The sequence below is a fragment of the Haliotis rufescens genome, unplaced genomic scaffold, assembly GCF_023055435.1.
Source record: "Haliotis rufescens isolate VD_foot unplaced genomic scaffold, xgHalRufe1.0.p SCAF_8, whole genome shotgun sequence".
Lineage (NCBI taxonomy): Eukaryota > Metazoa > Mollusca > Gastropoda > Lepetellida > Haliotidae > Haliotis > Haliotis rufescens.
The window spans coordinates 13,833,827-13,856,456 of record NW_025964372.1 but is presented as its reverse complement, the minus strand read 5'-3'; the positions used below and the strand labels follow the sequence as shown (position 1 = coordinate 13,856,456).

At 42.1% G+C, this 22,630-nt stretch overlaps 3 protein-coding genes across 7 annotated transcripts in view; 1 reads left to right on the top strand and 2 right to left on the bottom strand.

Annotated features, from left to right (window-relative positions):
* Positions 1-1,299: 1,299 nt before the first annotated feature.
* On the bottom strand, positions 1,300-2,690 carry LOC124149002. Its single transcript, XM_046520334.2, has 4 exons — positions 2,486-2,690; positions 2,141-2,193; positions 1,897-1,959; positions 1,300-1,629 (listed from the first exon to the last, which is right to left on the bottom strand). Exons 1-4 carry the CDS (start codon positions 2,518-2,520, stop codon positions 1,409-1,411), a joined length of 372 nt encoding a protein of 123 aa, XP_046376290.2. The 5' UTR covers positions 2,521-2,690; the 3' UTR covers positions 1,300-1,408.
* A 5,337-nt stretch (positions 2,691-8,027) lies between these two features.
* LOC124149039 (coiled-coil-helix-coiled-coil-helix domain-containing protein 5-like) lies at positions 8,028-14,458 on the bottom strand. Of its 2 annotated transcripts, none has more exons than XM_046520371.2 (5): positions 14,344-14,458; positions 13,269-13,337; positions 10,494-10,634; positions 9,259-9,404; positions 8,028-8,485 (listed from the first exon to the last, which is right to left on the bottom strand). In XM_046520371.2, coding segments are annotated over exons 2-5 (318 nt in total). In that variant the 5' UTR covers positions 13,271-13,337; positions 14,344-14,458; the 3' UTR covers positions 8,028-8,456. The 2 variants fall into 2 exon arrangements, with proteins under 2 accessions (XP_046376327.1, XP_046376326.1); XM_046520370.2 differs by having other exon boundaries at positions 14,362-14,450.
* Positions 14,459-14,586: 128 nt separating this feature from the next.
* LOC124149038 (endoplasmic reticulum transmembrane helix translocase-like) overlaps positions 14,587-22,630 on the top strand; it is a 32,585-nt gene continuing 24,541 nt past the window's right edge. For all 4 annotated transcript variants that reach the window (XR_007219280.1, XR_007219282.1, XR_007219281.1 and 1 more), the window contains exons 1-4: positions 14,587-14,867; positions 15,564-15,653; positions 20,281-20,468; positions 21,400-21,628. Coding sequence is in view for 1 of the 4 variants with exons in the window: in XM_046520369.2 (XP_046376325.1) it covers positions 14,613-14,867; positions 15,564-15,653; positions 20,281-20,468; positions 21,400-21,628 (762 nt within the window). In the remaining 3 variants the exon portion in view is untranslated. The remainder of the gene's footprint in view (positions 14,868-15,563; positions 15,654-20,280; positions 20,469-21,399; positions 21,629-22,630) is intronic.

Sequence of the window (22,630 nt, the reverse complement as noted above, 5' to 3'; positions counted from 1 at the left end):
GTCCTGTAGTACAGAGTGTCCTAGGGTACATTCACCACGCAGTGTTCTGTAGTACAGTGTCCTAGGGTACATTCACCATGCAGTGTCCTTTAGTACAGAGTGTCCAAGGGTACATTCACCACGCAGTTTCCTGTAGTACAGAGTGCCCTAGTATACATTCACCACGCAGTTTCCTGTAGTACAGAGTGTTCTAGGATACGTTCACCACGCAGTGTCTTGTAGTACAGAGTGTCCTAGGGTACATTCATCATGCAGTGTCCTTTAGTACAGTGTCCTAGGGTACATTCACCACGCAGTGTCCTGTAGTACAGAGTGTTCTAGGATACATTCACCACGTAGTATCCTGTAGTTCAGAGTGTTCTAGGATACATTCACCACGCAGTTTCCTGTAGTACAGAGTGTCCTAGGATACATTCACCACGTAGTATCCTGTAGTTCAGAGTGTCCTAGGATACATTCACCACGCAGTGTCCTGTAGTTCAGTGTGTCCTAGGATACATTCACCACGCAGTGTCCTGTAGTACAGAGTGTCCTAGGATACATTCACCACGCAGTGTCCTGTAGTACAGTGTCCTAGGGTACATTCACCATGCAGTGTCCTGTAGTTCAGAGTGTCCTAGGATACATTCACCACGCAGTGTCCTGTAGTTCAGTGTGTCCTAGGATACATTCACCACGCAGTGTCCTGTAGTACAGTGTCCTAGGGTACATTCACCACGCAGTGTCCTGTAGTACAGTGTCCTAGGGTACATTCACCATGCAGTGTCCTGTAGTACAGAGTGTTCTAGGGTACATTCACCACGCAGTGTCCTGTAGTACAGATTGTTCTAGGATACATTCACCGAGCAGTGCCCTGTAGTACAGAATGTCCTAAGATACATTCACCATGCAGTGTCCTGTAGTACAGTGTCCTAGGGTACATTCACCACGCAGTGTCCTGTAGTACAGATTGTTCTAGGATACATTCACCACGCAGTGTCCTGTAGTACAGAATGTCCTAGGATACATTCACCACGCAGTGTCCTGTAGTACAGAGTGTCCTAGGGTACACTCACCACGCAGTGAAGGCCTCAATGTTTAATTTATACCTAGTAGCCATATGGCTATAAGCATTTTATTCCAGGTAGCCACTGGTAAAATCAGTGTAAGTGTACTTATGGTAACTTCATGGCTGAAACAGGCGTCGTCGTATAGCATGAAGGTAAAAATAAATACAAAAGATATACAGGTTTATTTCATTTATATGCAAGTACGCATAAAGTAAACATTAAGAGCAAATTGGGTTTAAAATAAAATCACATTATGTACAATTGATCTCTTTTCTTGTATAAAAGTCTTATGAAAGTATGTGGACATTTCCATCTCGACACACATCTACAACTCCCCCTCCTCCTCTTCCTCCTCCTCCTCAATCACATCGACTCCCCAAACAGTGACACGTGACCATTTGGTCAGAAACTGGGTTTGGTGCATTCGGTTGCAGCATTTGAGTGTCCATAATATCAGGAATGTCTACACATCCAAACTCAGCGTCCACGGACCGAGAGAGGCGACGGTTGCTTCTCCGCCATGCACGGTTGTGTGTTTTGCCGAACGTCTTCCACAGGTAGTAGACACTGGCCAATACAGCTGAAATAGAAACATGGGGTGACTACAGCTGAACTAAAACAATATGTCTTTGAGGAAAACAGATTGATAAGCTGTCAACATCAGATATATATTTCAGATAAATGTAACAATCTGTGGTTATTTCTATTCATCATATGATTTCATATAAGACGTTTTATGATAAAGCATACATACAGAACTATTTTTGATATGGAGAGTGGGTAAGAGGATGGTTATATTTATGAAATATAATACGTAAGACGGGAAGATTAAACAAAATCAGCCTACCGATTGCTGCCATTATTGTGAGAGCGACAACATAGATCTTGCCAGGGCAAAACCACGAGATATCTGCAAAATAAAAGTGACCTATTACTTCAGTAGTCCTACAATGGCGCACTGGTTCATCGTAGATGATGGTTAACAGTAATTTTAGTCATATTTGATTTCGATATTTGACATAGACATATATCAAATAGCTTTAGACTAACATCAGTTGTTTGCTTGTGGTATATAAAGAGGATATACTCACCACGGAAAGAAACATAGGAGGTGACACCAGCTGACGAGGCTGTTGTGCTGAAACTGAGGACGGATTTTCATGAAAAAGGTCAAGTTGATTGTTGAGTATGTATATTGTTATAAGAATGTCAATTAACATTTTAGGTGCAAATGATTAGTCATGACAAGCTGTTGTGTTGACATTATTGGAACAAAAGATGTCGATTTGATTCTGTCACAACAAATTTACAACATCGTCTCCCTTCTCACAAAGCTGTGACGTTTAGTTGTGACTAAGAGTCAAGAGACAATTAAAGGTTCCTAATGATAATTTGCATACATTGTTCGATTCCATGTAAAGATAAGGTTATCTCACCTGGGATGCCCTGGTACAGTCCAGATGGGAGACATGTTGATGGACAAAATGACGGAGAAAACGAAGAGCGTGAAAATTTAGCACCAAGTGATAGAAAGTGATTGTCATGATTATGACGTCATTGAACTTAGTTACCATTGTGACGTAAAATACAACAAAAGTGACGTCATATGTTTATGTGTCTATGACGTGACTGATAATTGCCATTTTTGAGAGAGTTCCTTGTGGTCAGTGATACAGCAGACGCCATCCTATCTGCCTTAGCGATAAGATTGTCGTATTTCAAAGGTGTCGCGGCGCAAAATCTAGACTTAGTCCCCAAAATACAGTTATCTCATTTAAGAACATATATCCACAAACTACAAAGTAATATTCAAATAGAGCCCAGAAAAATGGTACATTTCAGGAGCTGATGCATGCAAGATTTGCCTTATCTTTCTGGACTGAGTTGGATTCCATATTTAATATATTCTCTCTGGGTTATCTTAGTTCACCACAAACATTAAAACAGTCGGACCTTATATCTCTGTGTTCAGGTCGTAGAGTGTTTACAATTCACGTCTACTTCACTGCCTCGGGTATTTTCCATCAGAGAAAAAAATATAGTGGTTGGTATTTGATATAAAAATAATCTTATATGGTTCTTCTTATTCTGTCCTTGGCGGAGAAAGATTTATATATTTTTTTCACCAGGCAGATATGGACCAGACAATCTAGGGATTAATATCATGAGCATCGATTCACGCAATTTGGATCGATGACATGCATCAACCAAGTCAGCGAGCCTGACCACCCGATCCCGTTAGTTGCCTCTTACGACATGCATAGTCGCCTTTTACGGTGAGCATGGGTTGCTGAAGACCTATTCTACCCCGGATCTTCACGGGTCGTCTTGATAGGTGTGGTATATAGACCATGGTTCGGGTATGATCCTTCACAAGCACAGCCAGGCTATGGCTAGGTATAATGCTACACAACGGCAGCCAGGCTATGGTTCGGGTATGATGCAATACCAGTACAGCCAGGCTGTGGTTCGGGTAGGATGCTACACCAGGGCAGCCAGACCAGTTTATTCTACGTCAGGTAAAGAAAAGGCACAATTCCGGAACATAACGTAAACATGTGCAAACATACCAGTAAATGTGCTGAAAGTACCTTTTGTTATTTATAGGTTTCTTAAAGATTACTTTTTGCGTTTCCAAGGCATTAGGTTGGACACCAAGGCTGGGTTGATTTCGAGTCAAAGTTAATTTTAAAACTTTGCCTAAAAAAACAGACAAACTATGCTATTCGCATGTTTAATTGATCGTGTGTGAACACATGTTAAAGTCTTAGTTTTCACTTCTTTTCGACCTCTCACAGTTGTACAAATGCCGTTGAATCCTACGTGAGTTTGGTTGAACGCCGCTCTGAACAGTATGTCTGTTAAGTCACGGTGTGTCAGCTTGATGTGGGAGGAAAATGCATGTCTTTGACGTTTACCGGGCCACTTTGGTAAAACCCACGAGCTCTCGCATTGTGCTGACAAACGTGGAACCATGGATTTCAAACTATGATCACAGGACTCTGCGACGCCTAAAGAATTGCACAGCGGATCGCTGCCCCTCAGACAGCTGGGCCGGCGATGCCCCCGGACGCCGTGGCAATAACAGCTGCATGGAAGAGTCGGAACAGGGCACAGACATCAGCAACGACTACCTCATTTTGTTTGTTTGTTGTCCAAGACTGCACTCAGCAATACTCCATCTATATGACAGCGGTCTGTAAATAATCGAATCTGGGACAGACAATCCGGTGATTGACATCATGCACCCATGTCCTATTATAGTGTAATATTATACTGCTCAACAGTAGTTAAGTACCACTCTATTCTTTCATATCCGTGCTGTATGCGGTCGAGCGTTGTCCTGCTGAAATACACCGTTGCCGTTGGCTGCAATTGGGAGGACGTGTGGTAGGAGAATTTTGTTGATGTATCGCTGAACCGTAAGATGAGAGATTGCCATGATGAGAGATAGCCGCCCACATCATCGCTACCCCAACCAAACCTGTCAACTTCCTCTACGCAATTTCTGGCTTAACGTTCTTCCCGACGTCCGTAGACCCGTGCTCTTCCATCCCCTCGATTCGTCGCTGAACCAGACATCTCTCAATCGCAGTTGAGGCCATACCCAGTGTTGATGACACCAATGTAGTCGTTGTTGACGATGTTCTCGACTCAATATGACGCGTCGAACAGGACGCTCGTAGACCTGCTTTTCTTAAACGGTTTCGTACGGTCTGGTCGGAGATTATGCGCAGTCCGGGTATTTGGGATGCGGTTGAGGTGGCTGTGACCATCCTTGACGCAGGTGGCGCAGTCGGATGTAGCGATCTTGAGCGGGGGGGTCGGTTACTCTTTGTCGTCCCGACCTTGGCCGATCACGTGTTGACCCATGCTGTTGAAACCGATCCCATAGTCTTGTGATGGTGCTGGGCGCTAAATTGAAAATCCTGGCTACAGCTGATCGGGATTCCCCTGCCTGCAAGCGGCGTTGTTTCTTTGCACTTCTGATAATCTTGGCATGTGTTGAACTGTCACTGATCGATTGACGCATATGCCACGCAATCAAAAACCCTGCACTTTAATACCGTGCATAGTGCTGCTGCACGTGCAGTACGTGCAGCTCCATGGCCCTTTTGTTAATGCACTGGGTGCGTTTTTACGAATCGTACGTTTTTCCCGACTAATGGTTTGCATGTCCTTGTTGTGATCACTTTGATCCCGGAAATTTGTCACTGACACTGTAGCACATTAAACCTCTTCATTTTGCACATCTTGGTCCGCTAATTTTGCTTTTATGGCCAAGAGAATCCGTATTGCATTTCTTTTTTGAAGATTATATTTCTATAGATTGTGTCATATTACTGTAGTTGGTCTAACTGTAGTAATATGAAAGAATTATTACATTATACATGCAAAACTAAATCCCTTGTTATATTCAACCTTGTGTCTTACTTTCAAGCACTATATGTTTCAGCTGGGCCTTCTGAAATAGCATATACTTTGCATAAAAAGAAACGCAAATGTAGTAAAATCGTAAATATCTGACAGTGTTGCTGACATCCATACAAAATTTATACCAAAAATGAATTGGTCATTTCTGCATGGATTGGGCTTAATTTGTGTTGAAAGAATGAAGTACTGCAGAAATTTGGTGAAAAGATGAAAAAATCTCAAAAACACAACCACGTGAGAACCTGGCGCCGAAACACCCCAACATGACATGCACATGTACCTTGGTGGGCTGTAAAAACATTGGATTTTCATTTGCATGCCATCACAATCTTACAGCAAGTAAACAGCAAAAATGTCAAGACTGACGGAAGCCAAACTCAACATCGGCCGACTGCAAACAGGAGATCCCCCTCCAGCTGTAGCCCAGGGTTTCCACGCAGCACCAACACCATTACAAGACTGTGGAACCGTTAGCAGTTATCAGACTCCCCAGATCTCTTTACCGTGTAATCACAACTAGAGAACAGAACAGATTCATACGGCTACGTCGCTTACATGATAGAACCACCACGGCCACCTCTACAACTACGGCAATACAAGGATTGCGTAGAATATCCGCCCAGGCAGTGAGGGTGCATTTACGTGCTGATGTTTTCTCGCTAGACGACCAGTTCAAGGTGTCATGTCCACAACTGCGATTGAGACAAGTTTGGTTTAGTTTGGTCCCGTTTCATGCTTCGCTGTGTGATGGTAGACGTCATGCACGAAACTGCATGCAGGCAGTGGACAGATTTGGTGGTGGCAATGTGATGATATGGGCAACTATCTCCTACACTGATAGAACAGACTTGGTGCAAGTTCTGGGGAATTTAACAGCACAATGTTACATGGATAGATTCTTCCGCCACGCGTCCTTCCCATTAAGCAACAAGTGAACATCATTTTCCAACAAGACAACGTCCGACCTCACATGGCAAGACTGACAACAGCATTTTTGAGGAATCACAACATCTTTGTCCTGCAATGCCATCTTTGTCCTGCCATTTATGGGATACACTCGATCAACGACTGCGAGCACGTCAGCAACATCCACAGAACCTCCGACCGTTGGCACAATCACTTCAGGCAGAGTGGGTGAACATTCCCCGGGCCACAATTCGTGACTTGATTGCTTCCACAGGACGACGATGCCAGTCAGTTTTGGGCTCTAATGGTGGCCATACAACATGTTGAGAACAGATGACCTTCATCTTGAAAATCTACTGTTCCATGTGTGCCATATGAGACTGGGTCAATGACAATGTGTGCCAATTTTGAACAATCGATTACCATCTGTTGACTATTTAAATAAAAAATAAATATACATCTAAAATCACTTTTGAGTATCTTTTTTAGCAGATTATATTTACACTTACAAGCAAAACCTTAGGTCTTCCGGCTTTCCTTGGTCTATGGCTTCATCCGTTCTGAAAATTTAGCTACAGACAAAACAGTACAACTACCTGGTCACAACTTGTCCCATCTACTTTGCTACTATATACACCAGAATTACACTCAATCAGTCTGTTGTACCGGTGCTATCTCACAAAACACACCACTTTTATATTTATCTTTTTGTAAACTGTAATGAGTTCTGTTTTTAGCCTACGTGCATACCCTTGCCTCAAACCTAACACAAAAGCAACATAGATTTTGAGGTACAACAGTGACAAGTAGGAGGTGAGGTTCTGAGACAACAGTGGACAGGTCAAACTGTCAGGCCTCTGTACAAGACCACTTTTCATGGAATCTCTCCGTCACTTTATCCTTCTGTTATGGTGGGACTAACATTCAGGACTCGGGACTTGCTTGTAAGACAAAATACTGATTTACCATGTCAATAGTGTTCCTTACTCTCACAGGCCATCCCACATTTTATACTAGTGAGTGAGTATGGATGTACGTCACTTTTAGCAATATTCCAGCAATAACACAGCAGGGGACACCAGAAATCGGCGTCAACCTAGCAAGTGACTTAGTTCAAATGAGCCTTTGTTCGTCCAGCAGAGAATGGGTACCCGAAATGTGAGATGGATGTGAAAACCCTCTAGCGCCCATAGGCAGCTTGCGTGAAATACTACCCAGGGAGTTGAAAATGATGACTGGAATGGATATGGATCCATGGGTTGGGTACAAATAAACCACATTTGAGCAGATAAGTGTATCTAGATAGTTTGGTTGGTTGGTTGTTTTTTGTTGTTGTTTAGTGCCGCACTCAGCAATATTCCAGCTTTATGACGGCGATCTGTAAATAATCAATTCTGGACCAGACAATCCAGTGATTGATATCATGAGCATCAAGCCATGCAATTGGGATACGATGACATGTTTCAATCAAGTCAGCAAGTCTGACCACCCGATTCCGCTAGTCGCCTCTTACGACAAGCATGGGTTGCTGAAGACCTATTCTACCCCAGTTCTTCATGGGTCGTATCTGGATAGGTGTGGTATATACATGTATAATATAATTCAACACTTCCGTGACCAATCAAGTACACTCTGCAGTCTTGCTTCAACTCTGGTTTATTACAGTACTTTATAATTACAATAAACATTTTAGACATTGTGACATATCTATTAAAAGACATGGTCTAATCATGGCCAGATTGGTCCAAAAATGTTATATTATTTAAGGCAGGTCCTCTGTATACATGTATACTGACCCAATAAAGTTTTGAACAGTTGTGTGACTGTTCCTTACTGTATGACGCCATTGTCTGCATGTCGAAGTCACGACTGTCCTCATATAGTCCTTGACACCAACAAATAAACACACACACACTCACAGCCACACACACTCTCACCTCTCCCATACCCACAATCAGTTTGCTAGTACCCCTGTGTGAGGACAAACACACTCACTCACACTCATTCTATGTATGCTGGTGTCTGGGTCCGATGCAAAGCATCTTTTTTCTGTGTGGAATATTGAGGTCATGTCCCAGCGTGTTGGTCATCATTACCTGTGAAGACAACATCAGGAAGAGTGATGAACTGATAAACCATAAGGCATGAACGCCTGAACTGACAAAAAACACAGACAAATATTGCACAAGAGCTGAGATTATTAACCAATTTGAGAAGCTATCAGCAAAGTGTAATTCAAAATTACTACGACAAGTATACTGTCTTGGTAAATCATGTTACATATCACCAAGTAAAACTATAGTGTTGTGATATGTTTACACTTCGCATACACAACCAGCAGTAAACAGCATGGGATTAGTCGGCTTCAAAGAATTTATGTATATGGCTGGTACATGTATATCGACGTGTATGATTGTCTTGTTTGTTGGTTTACTTGTTTAACGCCGCACTCGGCACTATTCCAGCTGTATGATGGCGGTCTGAAACATAATCGAGTCAGGACCAGACAATCCAGTGATCATGAGCATCTATCCACACAATTGGGATATGATGACATGCATCAACCAAGTCAGTGAGCCTGACCACCCGATCCCGTTAGTCGCCTCTTACGACAAGCATAGTCGCCTTTCAGCATGGGTTGCTGAAGACCTATTGTCCCACGGATCTTCTTGAGGTGTATGAATGATTCAATGATGTGTGTGGCTGTGGATGAAACAATGAGCATATTGTTGTATTCAGGAGTGAATGCCATATGCCTCATGTATGTTCCTGGATTAGATCTTCATCACCATGCACCTGACACGTACCACTGAAGATCATGTGCAGCTGATGTTTTGTCTGTAATGACTAGCTGTCAGACACTACTTACTGTATGAAGACACTTTCTGGGCACACTTGTTGAACTGGTCAAACTGAGGCCGGCAGTGCTCACTATGTATTGGGTTGGCCACCACACATGACTCATACTTCTCAAACTGAGAGGCACAGACTGTCTTGATCTTCTTAATGGTAGGCCTGTAACATAGTCACAGGTGTTAGCCTGTTATAGTCACAGGTGTTAGCCTGTAACATAGTCACAGGTGTTAGCCTGTAACATAGTCACAGGTGTTAGCCTGTAATAGTCACAGGTGTTAGCCTGTAACATAGTCACAGGTGTTAGCCTGTAATAGTCACAGGTGTTAGCCTGTAACATAGTCACAGGTGTTAGCCTGTAACATAGTCATAGGTGTTAGCCTGTAATAGTCACAGGTGTTAGCCTGTAACATAGTCACAGGTGTTAGCCTGTAATAGTCACAGGTGTTAGCCTTTAACATAGTCACAGGTGTTAGCCTGTAACATAGTCACAGGTGTTAGCCTGTAATAGTCACAGGTGTTAGCCTTTAACATAGTCACAGGTGTTAGCCTGTAACATAGTCACAGGTGTTAGCCTGTAATAGTCAGAGGTGTTATAGTCTGTAACAGTCACCGGAGTTATAGCCTGTAACACAGTCACAGGTGTTAGCCTGTAACAGTCACAGGTGTTAGTTTGTAACAGTCACAGGTGTTGGTCTGTATCACAGGCACAGGTGGTAGTCTTTAATAGTCATCGGTGTTAGTCTGTAACACAGGCACAGGTGTAAGTTAGTGTGCAAGACATTTTGTCCCTGATTACGAGTGACTGACTACAAAACCATAGTGCCAGTAGGGAAAATCCGGCTACACATTGTAACCATCTGATCCTCATTCAAATGGCTCTTAAGGCTAGCACTGGGAATCTGTTCTGCCATGCAATCCTGACAGAATCTGTCCTTTTTCACTTTTGTCCAAATGTAATCACATAGTTTTTAACCGAAGTGATGCAGGTCTCAGACGTTTACCACTTCGGTGAAACCCACAAGCACCGGTATGGTGCTGACAAAACTAGAAACATAATCGGGGCGAACCTGGGTTCGAACTCACAATCATAGGTTTCTGGCGTGCCCAAGGGACACAACTCTGCACAGCAAATCGCGGCGCCTTAGACGACTGGGCCACCCATGCCCCCAGCCCAATAATTGCCCTTAATCTGTGTGTGAATGTCACTTCTCCTTGGAAGTCAATACAAGAATAGCGCCGACAACGTACTCAGTCTCAGCACAGCTGGCTAGTTTCAGCTTTTGCTTGTTGCAGTCCAGGTGCCAGGTGTCGGGGAAGTTGCTGATGCAGGTGGCGTAGGTGTTGAGGTAGCGGCCACACTGGCGCTCCACCAGTTGCATGGAGGCATTCCTGGTCAAAACAGTATACAAACTTAGTAACATTCAAAGCCACTTTTCTATATTAAAGACAAATATATTTTTAATGAAGCGCTATCAACATAATCAACAATTCAGAGTCGTGTCACCCTGATCATGGTGACAGGCATCATTCTTGGTTCAGGCTCATTCCTTCTGCTGGTTTGGAGAAGCTGAAAGTATCAGACAGAGGATGACAGATGATGTACAACATGCCATGCCGTAACCTCACTTGGACAGTCAATCCTGATGAGCTAAATAGAATGGCTAAAGACCCTGCAAATCTACAGTTCAGCTCCCTATTCGGCCACACAATCTAGGTCCACAGTAATAACATGATACCTGTAAGCCGACCCTGTCACTGAGGATATGATACTACAAGTTGTCAACTGATCTTGAGTCATATATGGTGTGATGTACCCTGTGTGTGAGCCTATGTAACCTGTGTGTGAGCCCATGTACCCTGTGTGTGAGCCTAAGTACCCTGTGTGTGAGCCCATGTACCCTGTGTGTGAGCCTATGTACCCTGTGTGTGAGCCCATGTACCCTGTGTGAGCCCATGTACCCTGTGTGTGAGCCTATGTACCCTGTGTGTGAGCCTAAGTACCCTGTGTGTGAGCCCATGTACCCTGTGTGTGAGCCTAAGTACCCTGTGTGTGAGCCCATGTACCCTGTGTGTGAGCCCATGTACCCTGTGTGTGAGCCTATGTACCCTGTGTGTGAGCCCATGTACCGTGTGTGAGTGAGTGAGTGAGTGAGTGAGTGAGTGAGTGAGTATGGTTTTACGCCACTTTTAGCAATATTCCAGCAATATCACAGCGGGGGACACCAGAAATGGGCTTCACACATTGTACCCATGTCGGGAATCGAACCCTGGTCTTTGGCGTGACAAGCGAATGCTTTAACCACTAGGCTACCCGACCATCCCCCTGTGTGTGAGCCTATGTACCCTGTGTGTGAGCCTATGTACCCTGTGTGAGCCTATGTACCCTGTGTGTGAGCCCATGTACCCTGTGTGTGAGCCCATGTACCCTGTGTGTGAGCCTATGTACCCTGTGTGTGAGCCCATGTACCCTGTGTGTGAGACCATGTACCCTGTGTGAGCCTATGTATCATGCGTGAGCCTATGTACCCTGTGTGTGAGCCTATTTACCCTGTGTGTGAGCCTATGTACCGTGTGTGAGCCCATGTACCCTGTGTGTGAGCCCATGTACCCTGTGTGTGAGCCCATGTACCCTGTGTGTGAGCCTATGTACCCTGTGTGTGAGCCCATGTACCCTGTGTGTGAGCCTATGTACCCTGTGTGAGCCTGTGTACCCTGTGTGAGAGCCTATGTACCCTGTGTGAGCCTATGTACCCTGTGTGTGAGCCTATTTACCCTGTGTGTGAGCCTATTTACCCTGTGTGTGAGCCTATGTACCGTGTGTGAGCCCATGTACCCTGTGTATGAGCCTATGTACCCTGTGTGTGAGCCCATGTACCCTGTGTGAGCCTATGTACCCTGTGTGTGAGCCTATGTACCCTGTGTGAGTCCATGTACCCTGTGTGTGAGCCCATGTACCCTGTGTGTGAGCCCATGTACCCTGTGTGTGAGCCCATGTACCCTGTGTGTGAACCCATGTACCCTGTGTGTGAGCCCATGTACCCTGTGTATGAGACCATGTACCCTGTGTGTGAGCCTATGTACCCTGTGTATGAGCCTATGTACCCTGTGTGAGCCTGTGTACCCTGTGTGATAGCCTATGTACCCTGTGTGAGCCCATGTACCCTGTGTGAGCCTATTTACCCTGTGTGTGAGCCTATGTACCGTGTGTGAGCCCATGTACCCTGTGTATGAGCCTATGTACCCTGTGTGTGAGCCCATGTACCCTGTGTGAGCCTATGTACCCTGTGTGTGAGCCTATGTACCCTGTGTGAGTCCATGTACCCTGTGTGTGAGCCCATGTACCCTGTGTGTGAGCCCATGTACCCTGTGTGTGAGCCCATGTACCCTGTGTGTGAACCCATGTACCCTGTGTGTGAGCCCATGTACCCTGTGTATGAGACCATGTACCCTGTGTGTTAGACTATGTACCCTGTGTGTGAGCCTATGTACCCTGTGTGTGAGCCTATGTAGCCTGTGTGAGCCTATGTATCATGCGTGAGCCTATGTACCCTGTGTGTGAGCCCATGTACCCTGTGTGTGAGCCTATGTACCCTGTGTGTGAGCCTATGTTCCCTGTGTGGAACACAGGTACACTACACCTTATGCCCCTAGGGATAGGTTGACAACAAATTTATCTCACCAACATTTATTCCTACAGATCCGGAATATGTCCAAAGTTTCACTGAGTAAAACACTTTGAATCAGACATTTTGACACCTAGCAGACGAAGGAAACAAACTGAGTTACTTCCCTTAACCAATGCATTTGGATAAACATCAGTTTATTTCAGCTCAACGATACTTATGAGAGATAAGCAAGTTACCTAAGGTGCGTTATGATTGATTTCTCAGCGGGGTACATTGGGCTACATGAAAAATAATTACCCAAATAATTAACTAATCAGAAGCTAGTATTTAAATGTAAGGTGAGATAAATCCTGTTGTACATGAAACCAAACAAGAAATGATCACCATAATCACCTACATTTTGTCCAAGTCCAGTTCCTTCAGCTGAATACACGAGCTGTCACATTTCAACTCTGCATCCTTGTACCTGCATACATGGATTGAAAGATGATAATCAGCATAATGATGATACAGGTCAGAGACTTTCACAATATTTTGGTGAATCCAAAAATCAAGGGTCATCAGGGTGATAACCAGTGCAGGTCTCTGAATTGAACCCACAATCAGCTGATCCTGGCAGGACTAAGACATGTAACTTTCTTCATCATATTCCTGAGCCTTGAGTAAATAAAACTAACTAAAGTGCGGAATATGTTTTGTTTCTACCGACTTTCAAAAATACATGTATACTGCAACTGCAATAATAAAGTATGCGATTCTACACTGTCAAATATTCAAGACATGAATTTCAGAAATAATAAATTCTGTAAAAAATAATCAGCTTGGTCTTTTTATTATGCATCAAACTGGACAAAATGTGTAATGAATATTTGGGCTGGGAAGGGTAACTCGGGAACTCGGATCAGGTGGGTACCGAGCAGGACCCAGGTACCAACAGGACTACCCGGACATGTGGTTAATCACGTGATATATTGTTTAATGGCAAAAATTATCTAGAACTCTATGGTTACACTATAAGTGACTAATGTTTGCATTTCTTTCTGACTATGTGCCGCTCCTTTGGACTTTATATGTTTGAATAAAGATAAAACTTCTCTCAACTTCAGTTTATGCATGGCCAAATCGTTTTAAACGAGTATCTAAATATATTTTGCCAGGGCTACGGTCAAACTATCCCCAAAAGGACATTTGAACCTATCTCTGAGACCTACAGCGGGTACCCGGGTAGGGTCGGGTAAAAGGGTGGTGGGTACCCGGGTAGTAAATTTGGACTCGTCCAAGCCCTAATGAATATCACATCTAGTTCTCTATAATGCAGCATGTATCATATCATAATACATGTTGAAGAAGCTGCCTTTAGAAGCATGTCTCTGACGCTCAGCTTCATCTGTTCAAAGTAAACATAACTGATAACTGACGCTGCTGGCTGTTATGTAAAAGCATGCAATTGTGTAATGTCATCATCAACTGACCGCCGTGTTTTGCCTTACACTTTCTGAACTCAAGATTCCTTATCCACAACAGAAACACATGTTTTGCACGTCGGAGAAAATTACATGAAACAGCCGAGTTGTTGATCACTTCAATGATAAAAATATATAAATTAGAATAATAACATTTTACTAAATAGTCAATGATGCAATCATTCAAGTCCCAAATTAGACGTGATTTTGAATTCATTATCAACTTTCATGGAATTGTAACCGGGGAAAACATTTGCTGCGGAATATGAGACTTCAAGATGGCTGCGCCCTTAAATGACGAGATCCAATCTGTTTCCTACTATAATATTCGACATGTATCATTGCATGGCTATGTTGCGCCCTTTATTTTCATTTATATAGCTTGGTTTTATACGTGGGCTAATGTCTATGGAATTCAGGATTACTACGAGGGCGGTTTGATAGCTTTGGCAATTATCGGCTTGGTGCAGATTCTGACGGCGTTGTTTTGTTTGTGGTCGATTCATGTGAGATGTGCACTCACATGTTCTAAAGTAAGACATGATACTGATTTACAGTAATACTCGTTCAGTTTCTATCGGTATATTTTCTAACCTCAGAGATATATCAGATAGCTCAATTAATGTGACATTTAAAGATTTGATTTTGCACCTTCATGAAATTAATGGGATACCATATGGTGAGGGGTCGATCGTTAGTCATTGATTACCATTGGTTTTGGGTTGGTCCTCCTCAGGGTGACAATGTGTTCATTTTGAGTAATATCAAACTGAAATATTAAATCATGAAAATTTAAAATTCTTTCGAAATTAAAGTGTATGGCAAATATCCTAAGAAGTATGTTACTTGTGCCTTAGGGCAGTTTTCGAATCATTGGTTCCAAATTTGTCCCACACTTTCTTAAGAGGTGCAGTTTGAGGCTGGATATGTATGTCCAAGATTCAGTCACTGCTACTTGCTTGTTGCATTTTGTCAGTTATCAAGCATGTCAAACCTGTTAAATGGTCTTTCACCATGATCATTTTCATCATATGTTTCTGGCGGTAGTTTGACTGAAAGAAAATACAACTGACCTCCAATTGGAAATGATTAAACTTGTATGTACCTGTATGGAACATCCAGCCTCAGCATTTAACTGACCATTTCAATAATTAAACATCAGACCTCTTGTACTAACCTATTCTTACTCGTGTTAATGTACTTAATCAACGTGATCAATGTTTTGACAGGAAACCAGTCCGTTCAAGGCGTCCTGGGTGAAGGTTGTGCCAACACCAAACAATGGATCTACAGAACTTATTCGACTGCATCACCAAAAGGTAAAGAAGGATGATTTTACAAACAAAGTCTTTGAACTTAGTCAGATGTTGAATAATAAACTGGTATGTCATGTCTCTGTGTGGGTAGCTTTTGTACGTGATTGATGTGGAGCCATGGGCATGATGAACAATGATGAGTATTAAGTACTTGAACATGTTGAATGGAAATCTATCTGTTAAGATCATATTCACTTGAAGGTCTGATTTCAGCTTTCCTTATTCTTTCCGAGGAACTACACCATGCTACACTTTGAACACTTGTTGAAAGGATAAGGAAGTTGATATCTGAATGGCAACTCTGTCTTCATTGATACTAAAGCTTCTAAAGTGCCACTTAAATTAAAAGGCTAGTTCTCACCTGCGATTCTCATAGAGATTGATAATCGTTAACTAAATATCGATCAATTATCGATAAATATCGGACAATGAATGTGCAAAAAAATCCGAAAGAAATCAACATACTTCATGCTACTGGTGGGTGGTGACACATATATGCACGGATTACTTTGTGGACATTAAGCTATGACAAAAACAGTTGCTTTCTGTCTTTGTCAATTGACATGATTGACAATAACAAGTCTGTATTGGTAAATTTAAATTTTATTTCAACATATTTGTTTTTCTAAGATTTTATCGAAGACACAATTTTCATATCAATAATCGTTAATATTTATTCCCATCAGCAATAATTCTGATTATCAATCTTTTAAGCCAAACATGGCAAGTAAGTTGATTGATTGTCATTATGGACATTGTACTGTTATTGAATTGATTCCAAGCCCTTGATCAAGTCCTTGCTAAACATGCTAAATGTGTGTGAAAATGCATAAATATTCCAAGAAACCCCTTTTGATATTTTGAGCTGCATTGGACGTAATATTATCCCTCATGTTAAGATTGATGCTGTGCTGCAAGTATTCTGTCTCAGTATCCCTCATGTTAAGATTGATACTGTGCTGCAAGTATTCTGTCTCAGTATCCGTCATGTAAAGATTGATACTGTGCTGCAAGTATTCTGTCTCAGTATCCCTCATGTTAAGATTGATACTGTGCTGCAAGTATTCTGTCTCAGTATCCGTCATGTTAAGATTGATACTGTGCTGCAAGTATTCTGTCTCGGTATCCATCATGTTAAGATTGATTCTGTGCTGCCAGTATTCTGTCTCAGTATCCGTCATGTTAAGATTGATACTGTGCTGCAAGTATTCTGTCTCAGTATCCGTCATGTTAAGATTGATACTGTGCTGCCAGTATTCTGTCTCAGTATCCGTCATGTTAAGATTGATACTGTGCTGCCAGTATTCTGTCTCAGTATCCGTCATGTTAAGATTGATACTGTGCTGCCAGTATTCTGTCTCAGTATCCGTCATGTTAAGATTGATACTGTGCTGCCAGTATTCTGTCTCAGTATCCGTCATGTTAAGATTGATACTGTGCTGCCAGTATTCTGTCTCAGTATCCCTCATGTTAAGATTGATACTGTGCTGCCAGTATTCTGTCTCAGTATCCATCATGTTAAGATTGATACTGTGCTGCCAGTATTCTGTCTCAGTATCACTCATGTTAAGATTGATACTGTGCTGCAAGTATTCTGTCTCAGTATCCATCATGTTAAGATTGATACTGTGCTGCAAGTATTCTGTCTAGGTATCCATCATGTTAAGATTGATACTGTGCTGCAAGTATTCTGTCTCAGTATCCATCATGTTAAGATTGATACTGTGCTGCAAGTATTCTGTCTAGGTATCCATCATGTTAAGATTGATACTGTGCTGCAAGTATTCTGTCTCAGTATCCATCATGTTAAGATTGATACTGTGCTGCCAGTATTCTGTCTCAGTATCCGTCATGTTAAGATTGATACTGTGCTGCAAGTATTCTGTCTCAGTATCCGTCATGTTAAGATTGATACTGTGCTGCAAGTATTCTGTCTAGGTATCCATCATGTTAAGATTGATACTGTGCTGCAAGTATTCTGTCTCAGTATCCATCATGTTAAGATTGATACTGTGCTGCCAGTATTCTGTCTCAGTATCCCTCATGTTAAGATTGATACTGTGCTGCCAGTATTCTGTCTCAGTATCCCTCATGTTAAGATTGATACTGTGCTGCAAGTATTCTGTCTAGGTATCCATCATGCATGTCATTGCAAGTAGACAGGGTAGAGGTGTTCAGTAATACAGGTATACCACGATTTGAAAAAATCATGCAAAAGTCCATCTGCTTGGAAAAGTTTACATAAGTGACAACAATGGATTTAATGATTTGAAATGATGAAATTAGCAACTGTTTTCTCTTATCGAAAAAGTGTTTTGAGACCAGTTTCCTGTATAGAATCTGTCTATAACAGATCTGTTGTGACCATATCCACAATAACAAGATGCGAAGTTGTCAAAAATATGCAGGGAAGTTCATAAATTACAGATGGAAGAATGCATGCATACATTGTAGTACGTATCCCTGTACATGAATCATTATTGTAATAAATTGCAATAAGAAATTGTAAGTATTGACTAATTGTAAGTATTAAATAGAATCATGTTGCACTACACTTAATTTGCCTTCAAACAATGAACATGATGCAGCCGATTAAACGAGTAGTAAGTAATTTATTTTAGCAAGTGCCTTGTCCTGGATCAATATTGAAAAAAATATACTACTCAAAAGAAGTTAAGGAACACACAATTCTTACATGTGGCTATCGAGTTAATCTGTCATGGCATGAGAGATTAGCTGTAGCCATTTGAAAGAATTGGATGTTCCTTAACTTCTTTTGAGTAGTATATATCGACGCATGAAAACTCATGATGCACAGGTGCACCGATGTAGCGTTTCACCCTCTTTCTGCTAGGGACACTGTGGTTTGTGAATTGCTGGCAAAACTAAAACATGATTAGGGAAAATGCAGTTTTGACATGTATTATATATTATCATCCTAATGTAGAAATCATAGATCACATATTTCACAGTGGACTGATAGTAGCCTGCTGCTTTTATCACTCTCTCATCATTCTTAAGGACGAATCCCTACATGGGCACCCATTTCTTGTACCCTCCCATCATGATATTGCTAAAAGAGGTGTAAAACCATACTTCCTCGAAGAACGGTATGCATCCCTCCCACATCCATCCTGTCATACTTCAGTGAAAAAATGATTGCAGTCGGTATTTATATGGCCATACTGTCCACCACTACATTAAACCTTGCCTCCTGTATCATGTATACATGCCACCACTACATTAAACCTTGCCTCCTGTATCATGTATACATGTCACCACTACATTAAACCTTGCCTCTTGTATCATGTATACAAGCCACCACTACATTAAACCTTGCCTCCTGTATCATGTATACATGCCACCACTACATTAAACCTTGCCTCCTGTATCATGTATACATGCCACCACTACATTAAACCTTGCCTCCTGTATCATGTATACAAGCCACCACTACATTAAACCTTGCCTCCTGTATCATGTATACATGCCACCACTACATTAAACCTTGCCTCCTGTATCATGTATACATGCCACCACTACATTAAACCTTGCCTCCTGTATCATGTATACATGTCGGTTGTGCATGTTTCATGAATTCCATTGCTCTTGTTAACACATGGTTAAGCATGACAGCTTCATGATAGACTAAGCTTCTTGAGTTAGTTGGGGGCACGGGTGGCCCAGTCGTCTTAGGCGCCGCGATTCGCTGTTCAGAGTCGCGTCCCTTGGGCACGCCAGAAACCTATGATTGTGGGTTCGAATCCCGGTTTGCCCCGATTATGTTTCTAGGTTTGTCAGCACCATACCCGTGCTCGTGGGTTTCACCGAAGTGGTAAACCTCTGAGACCTGCATCACTTCGGGCTTTCCTCCCACATTAAGCTGACACGCCGCGATATAACTGGAATACTGTTAAAAGCAGCGTTAAACCCAACCCACTCACTCACTCACTGTTCAGACTGTGTTGCATGCTACAAGTTGTTACTACAAATCGCACCGTGAGAACGCACCTTAAGCTTCTTGAGTTAGTTGATGGCTTGATGCTGGTAACTGTCTCCATGATGAAGGTGTACAGTATCTTTAAGTGGCAAATTAGGAGCTGTGTTGAAGACATCTTGTTGATCTTGCTTCATAAACGATGCTGAGTGTTGCTGTGCCTAGATGTAAAGCAGGTGTGGCAGTATATTTCAGACATACTGACTGTAGTGAAAACTCTATGGACAACATGGCATGGTGCTACTTGATCATGTTTATCATGTACTGGAATGATTTCTCTTTGATGACAGTATACTTGGATCTACTGTATGTAGAACATTATGACGTTATCATAATGAGCAACCCATGCTTGTCGTAAAAGGCGACAATGCTTGTTGAAATAGGCGACTAACGGGATCAGGTGGTCAGACTCGCTGACTTGGTTGATGCATGTCATCATCTCAAGTGCGTGGATTGATGCTCATGATCTCAATCACTGGATTGTCTGGTCCAGACTTAATTATTTACTGACCGCCGTCATATAGCTGGAATATTGCTGAGTGTGGCGTTAAACAACAAACAAACAACAACCAAACAACAACATTATTATGATGGGGTAGTTCTTTATCCATACAATGTTAATTTTGTCTTTAGAAGGAGAAAGGGGAGGAGATATGGTTCAACTTCCAGAAGACCAAGTACCTGTATGATGCGGACGAGCGGAAACAGTTCTACACGTTGTCCTTCCCCGACAACCACAGCATCAAGTACTACATGGAGTGGAAGGGCTACCAGGATGAGGTGGAGATGAAGGCGGCAGAGTCCAAGTTCGGACTCAACAAGTAAGTGTTTCAATCAACCTATGCTTGCCGTGACTCATTGATAAGGTGTTGTCAGGGTGACTTGGTTGATGGCGTGTCAGCATACACTGACCCCATTATGTAATTGGTAGGTCTGTGATATGTGAGGGTGAGGGTCCACAGTGAATTTTGAAATTCTTAGATATAACATGGTATAATTAAGACTGTAATAATCATGATAATAAACTCTGTGTTTATTATCCCTTGCCACAAAGTGGAAGGGGGATATAGGAATGGGTGCTCTCCATCCGTCCTTCCTTCCTTCCTTCCTTCCTTCCTTCCTTCCTTCTGTCACGTTTCGTTTCTGGAGCAGAACTAAAAAACCATGAGAGATACCTGAACCAAACTTGGCACATAGGTACAGTGGTGAACTGGTGCCGTTTGATTGTTTGGGTTTTTTTGAAAATTTATTTTTTGAGTTTCCATCGCAACGACTTTGACTTAGACTGAAAATGGCGGTAGTGCTCCTTTCCGGAGTAGATCTTGAAAACCGTACAGTATTTCTTGCCTTGGGCACAACCAGACATGTCATATTGGCGGGGATATGAGTATTTCATACTTGTTAATTGGCTTGGAACTGGTGTGTCAGCATAGCCCGACCCCATTATCTTGTTTGTTAGTGATGGCATAGATATGTGAGGGTCGACAGTGAATTTTGAAATTCTTACATATGACGTAGTATAATTTAAACAGTAATATCAGTAATAATAATAATAATAATCATAATAATAAACTGTGTGTTTATTAAGAAACTGGAAGTTTTCAAACCACTGATCAAATATATGAATATCATTATAATGTTTGTGTGTTTATTGGGTCCCTCAACATGCTTAATATACAGTTTAAATATTTTCTGTGAGGAAACCATGCTCCAGTTTGTGACACCAACCGTGTTACTGCTCCATCTTTGTAGCATGACCATGGACATCCCCGCGTTCATGGAGCTGTTCAGTGAGAGGGCCACCGCACCATTCTTCGTGTTCCAAGTGTTCTGCGTGGGTCTGTGGTGCCTGGACGAGTACTGGTACTACAGTGTGTTTACACTGTTCATGTTGATAGCGTTCGAGGCCACGCTCGTACAACAGCAGCTTCGCAACATGTCGGAGATCAGGAAGATGGGGAATAAACCCTATGTGATGCAGGTGATGTAGTTGACAGACAGACAATTTAGTCATGAGACATTGTACTGATAGAAGTGTCCACAATGAAGTGTGAAAGGAGTCATTGTCCCAGCACTAAGGATAAAACTTAAATATATTGGGGTCCCTGGATTGAAGAATTATAGGAGCAACCCTGAAGGACCCCAGGTTCCCCTTATATTCAAACACTAGGTTAGGCAGACTAGTTGTTCATATTTCCAGGTTCAGTTTCCCACATGGGTACTTTGTGTAAAGAACATTCCCAGTGCCCCCTCATGTTATTGCTGGAATATTGCTAAAAGTAATGTGAAATCATATTTATGGTTTCACACAATAATTATCCTGATATTCATAAAGGAAAAAACTTCCCAAGCACATTGTTGTGATGGAGCTAACATAAAAAATATAATATATTTCGCAGGCAATGTCTTTGGAAAAATGGTGCAGCTGGCTAGTGTGATGAAATGTGTTACTTCTTCATCAGAATTGTCATACTTGTCTCAGAAATGTTTAAGCTTTGATGCAGAAGGATTTTGGTGAACTTACACGGATGATTAAGATCTAACCCAACCCAACTGCGTGTTAATTTCTTTGCCAAATTTCAATTATGTTTGTACTCTTGGTTTATTTGTATATGAACATGTAAAAAATGCCTCAAAAGAAATTAACAGTCATGTGATGATGTGATTACCATATTCGACGTAATAAGCGCCCAGGGTGCTCTCAAAATTAGAAATAGGGGGCTCTTATTAGAATATTATGTTGGTAAAAAAAATAGAGTTGAAAGTTAAATTTTGTGGTTTATGCTGACAGCCTGAAATGTTTATGAACGGCAGTTATATTTTTCCAGAATTTTATTGTCAATAATAAAGGGTGCATATAACACACGAGTGCGTATTATACGCGAAAAGGGGAAGGAAACGGTGCGTATTATATGGGGGTCGGAAGGGGTGCTAATTGAATTTGTTCACTAGCCAATGTATTAGCAAATCTCGACGTGGGCGC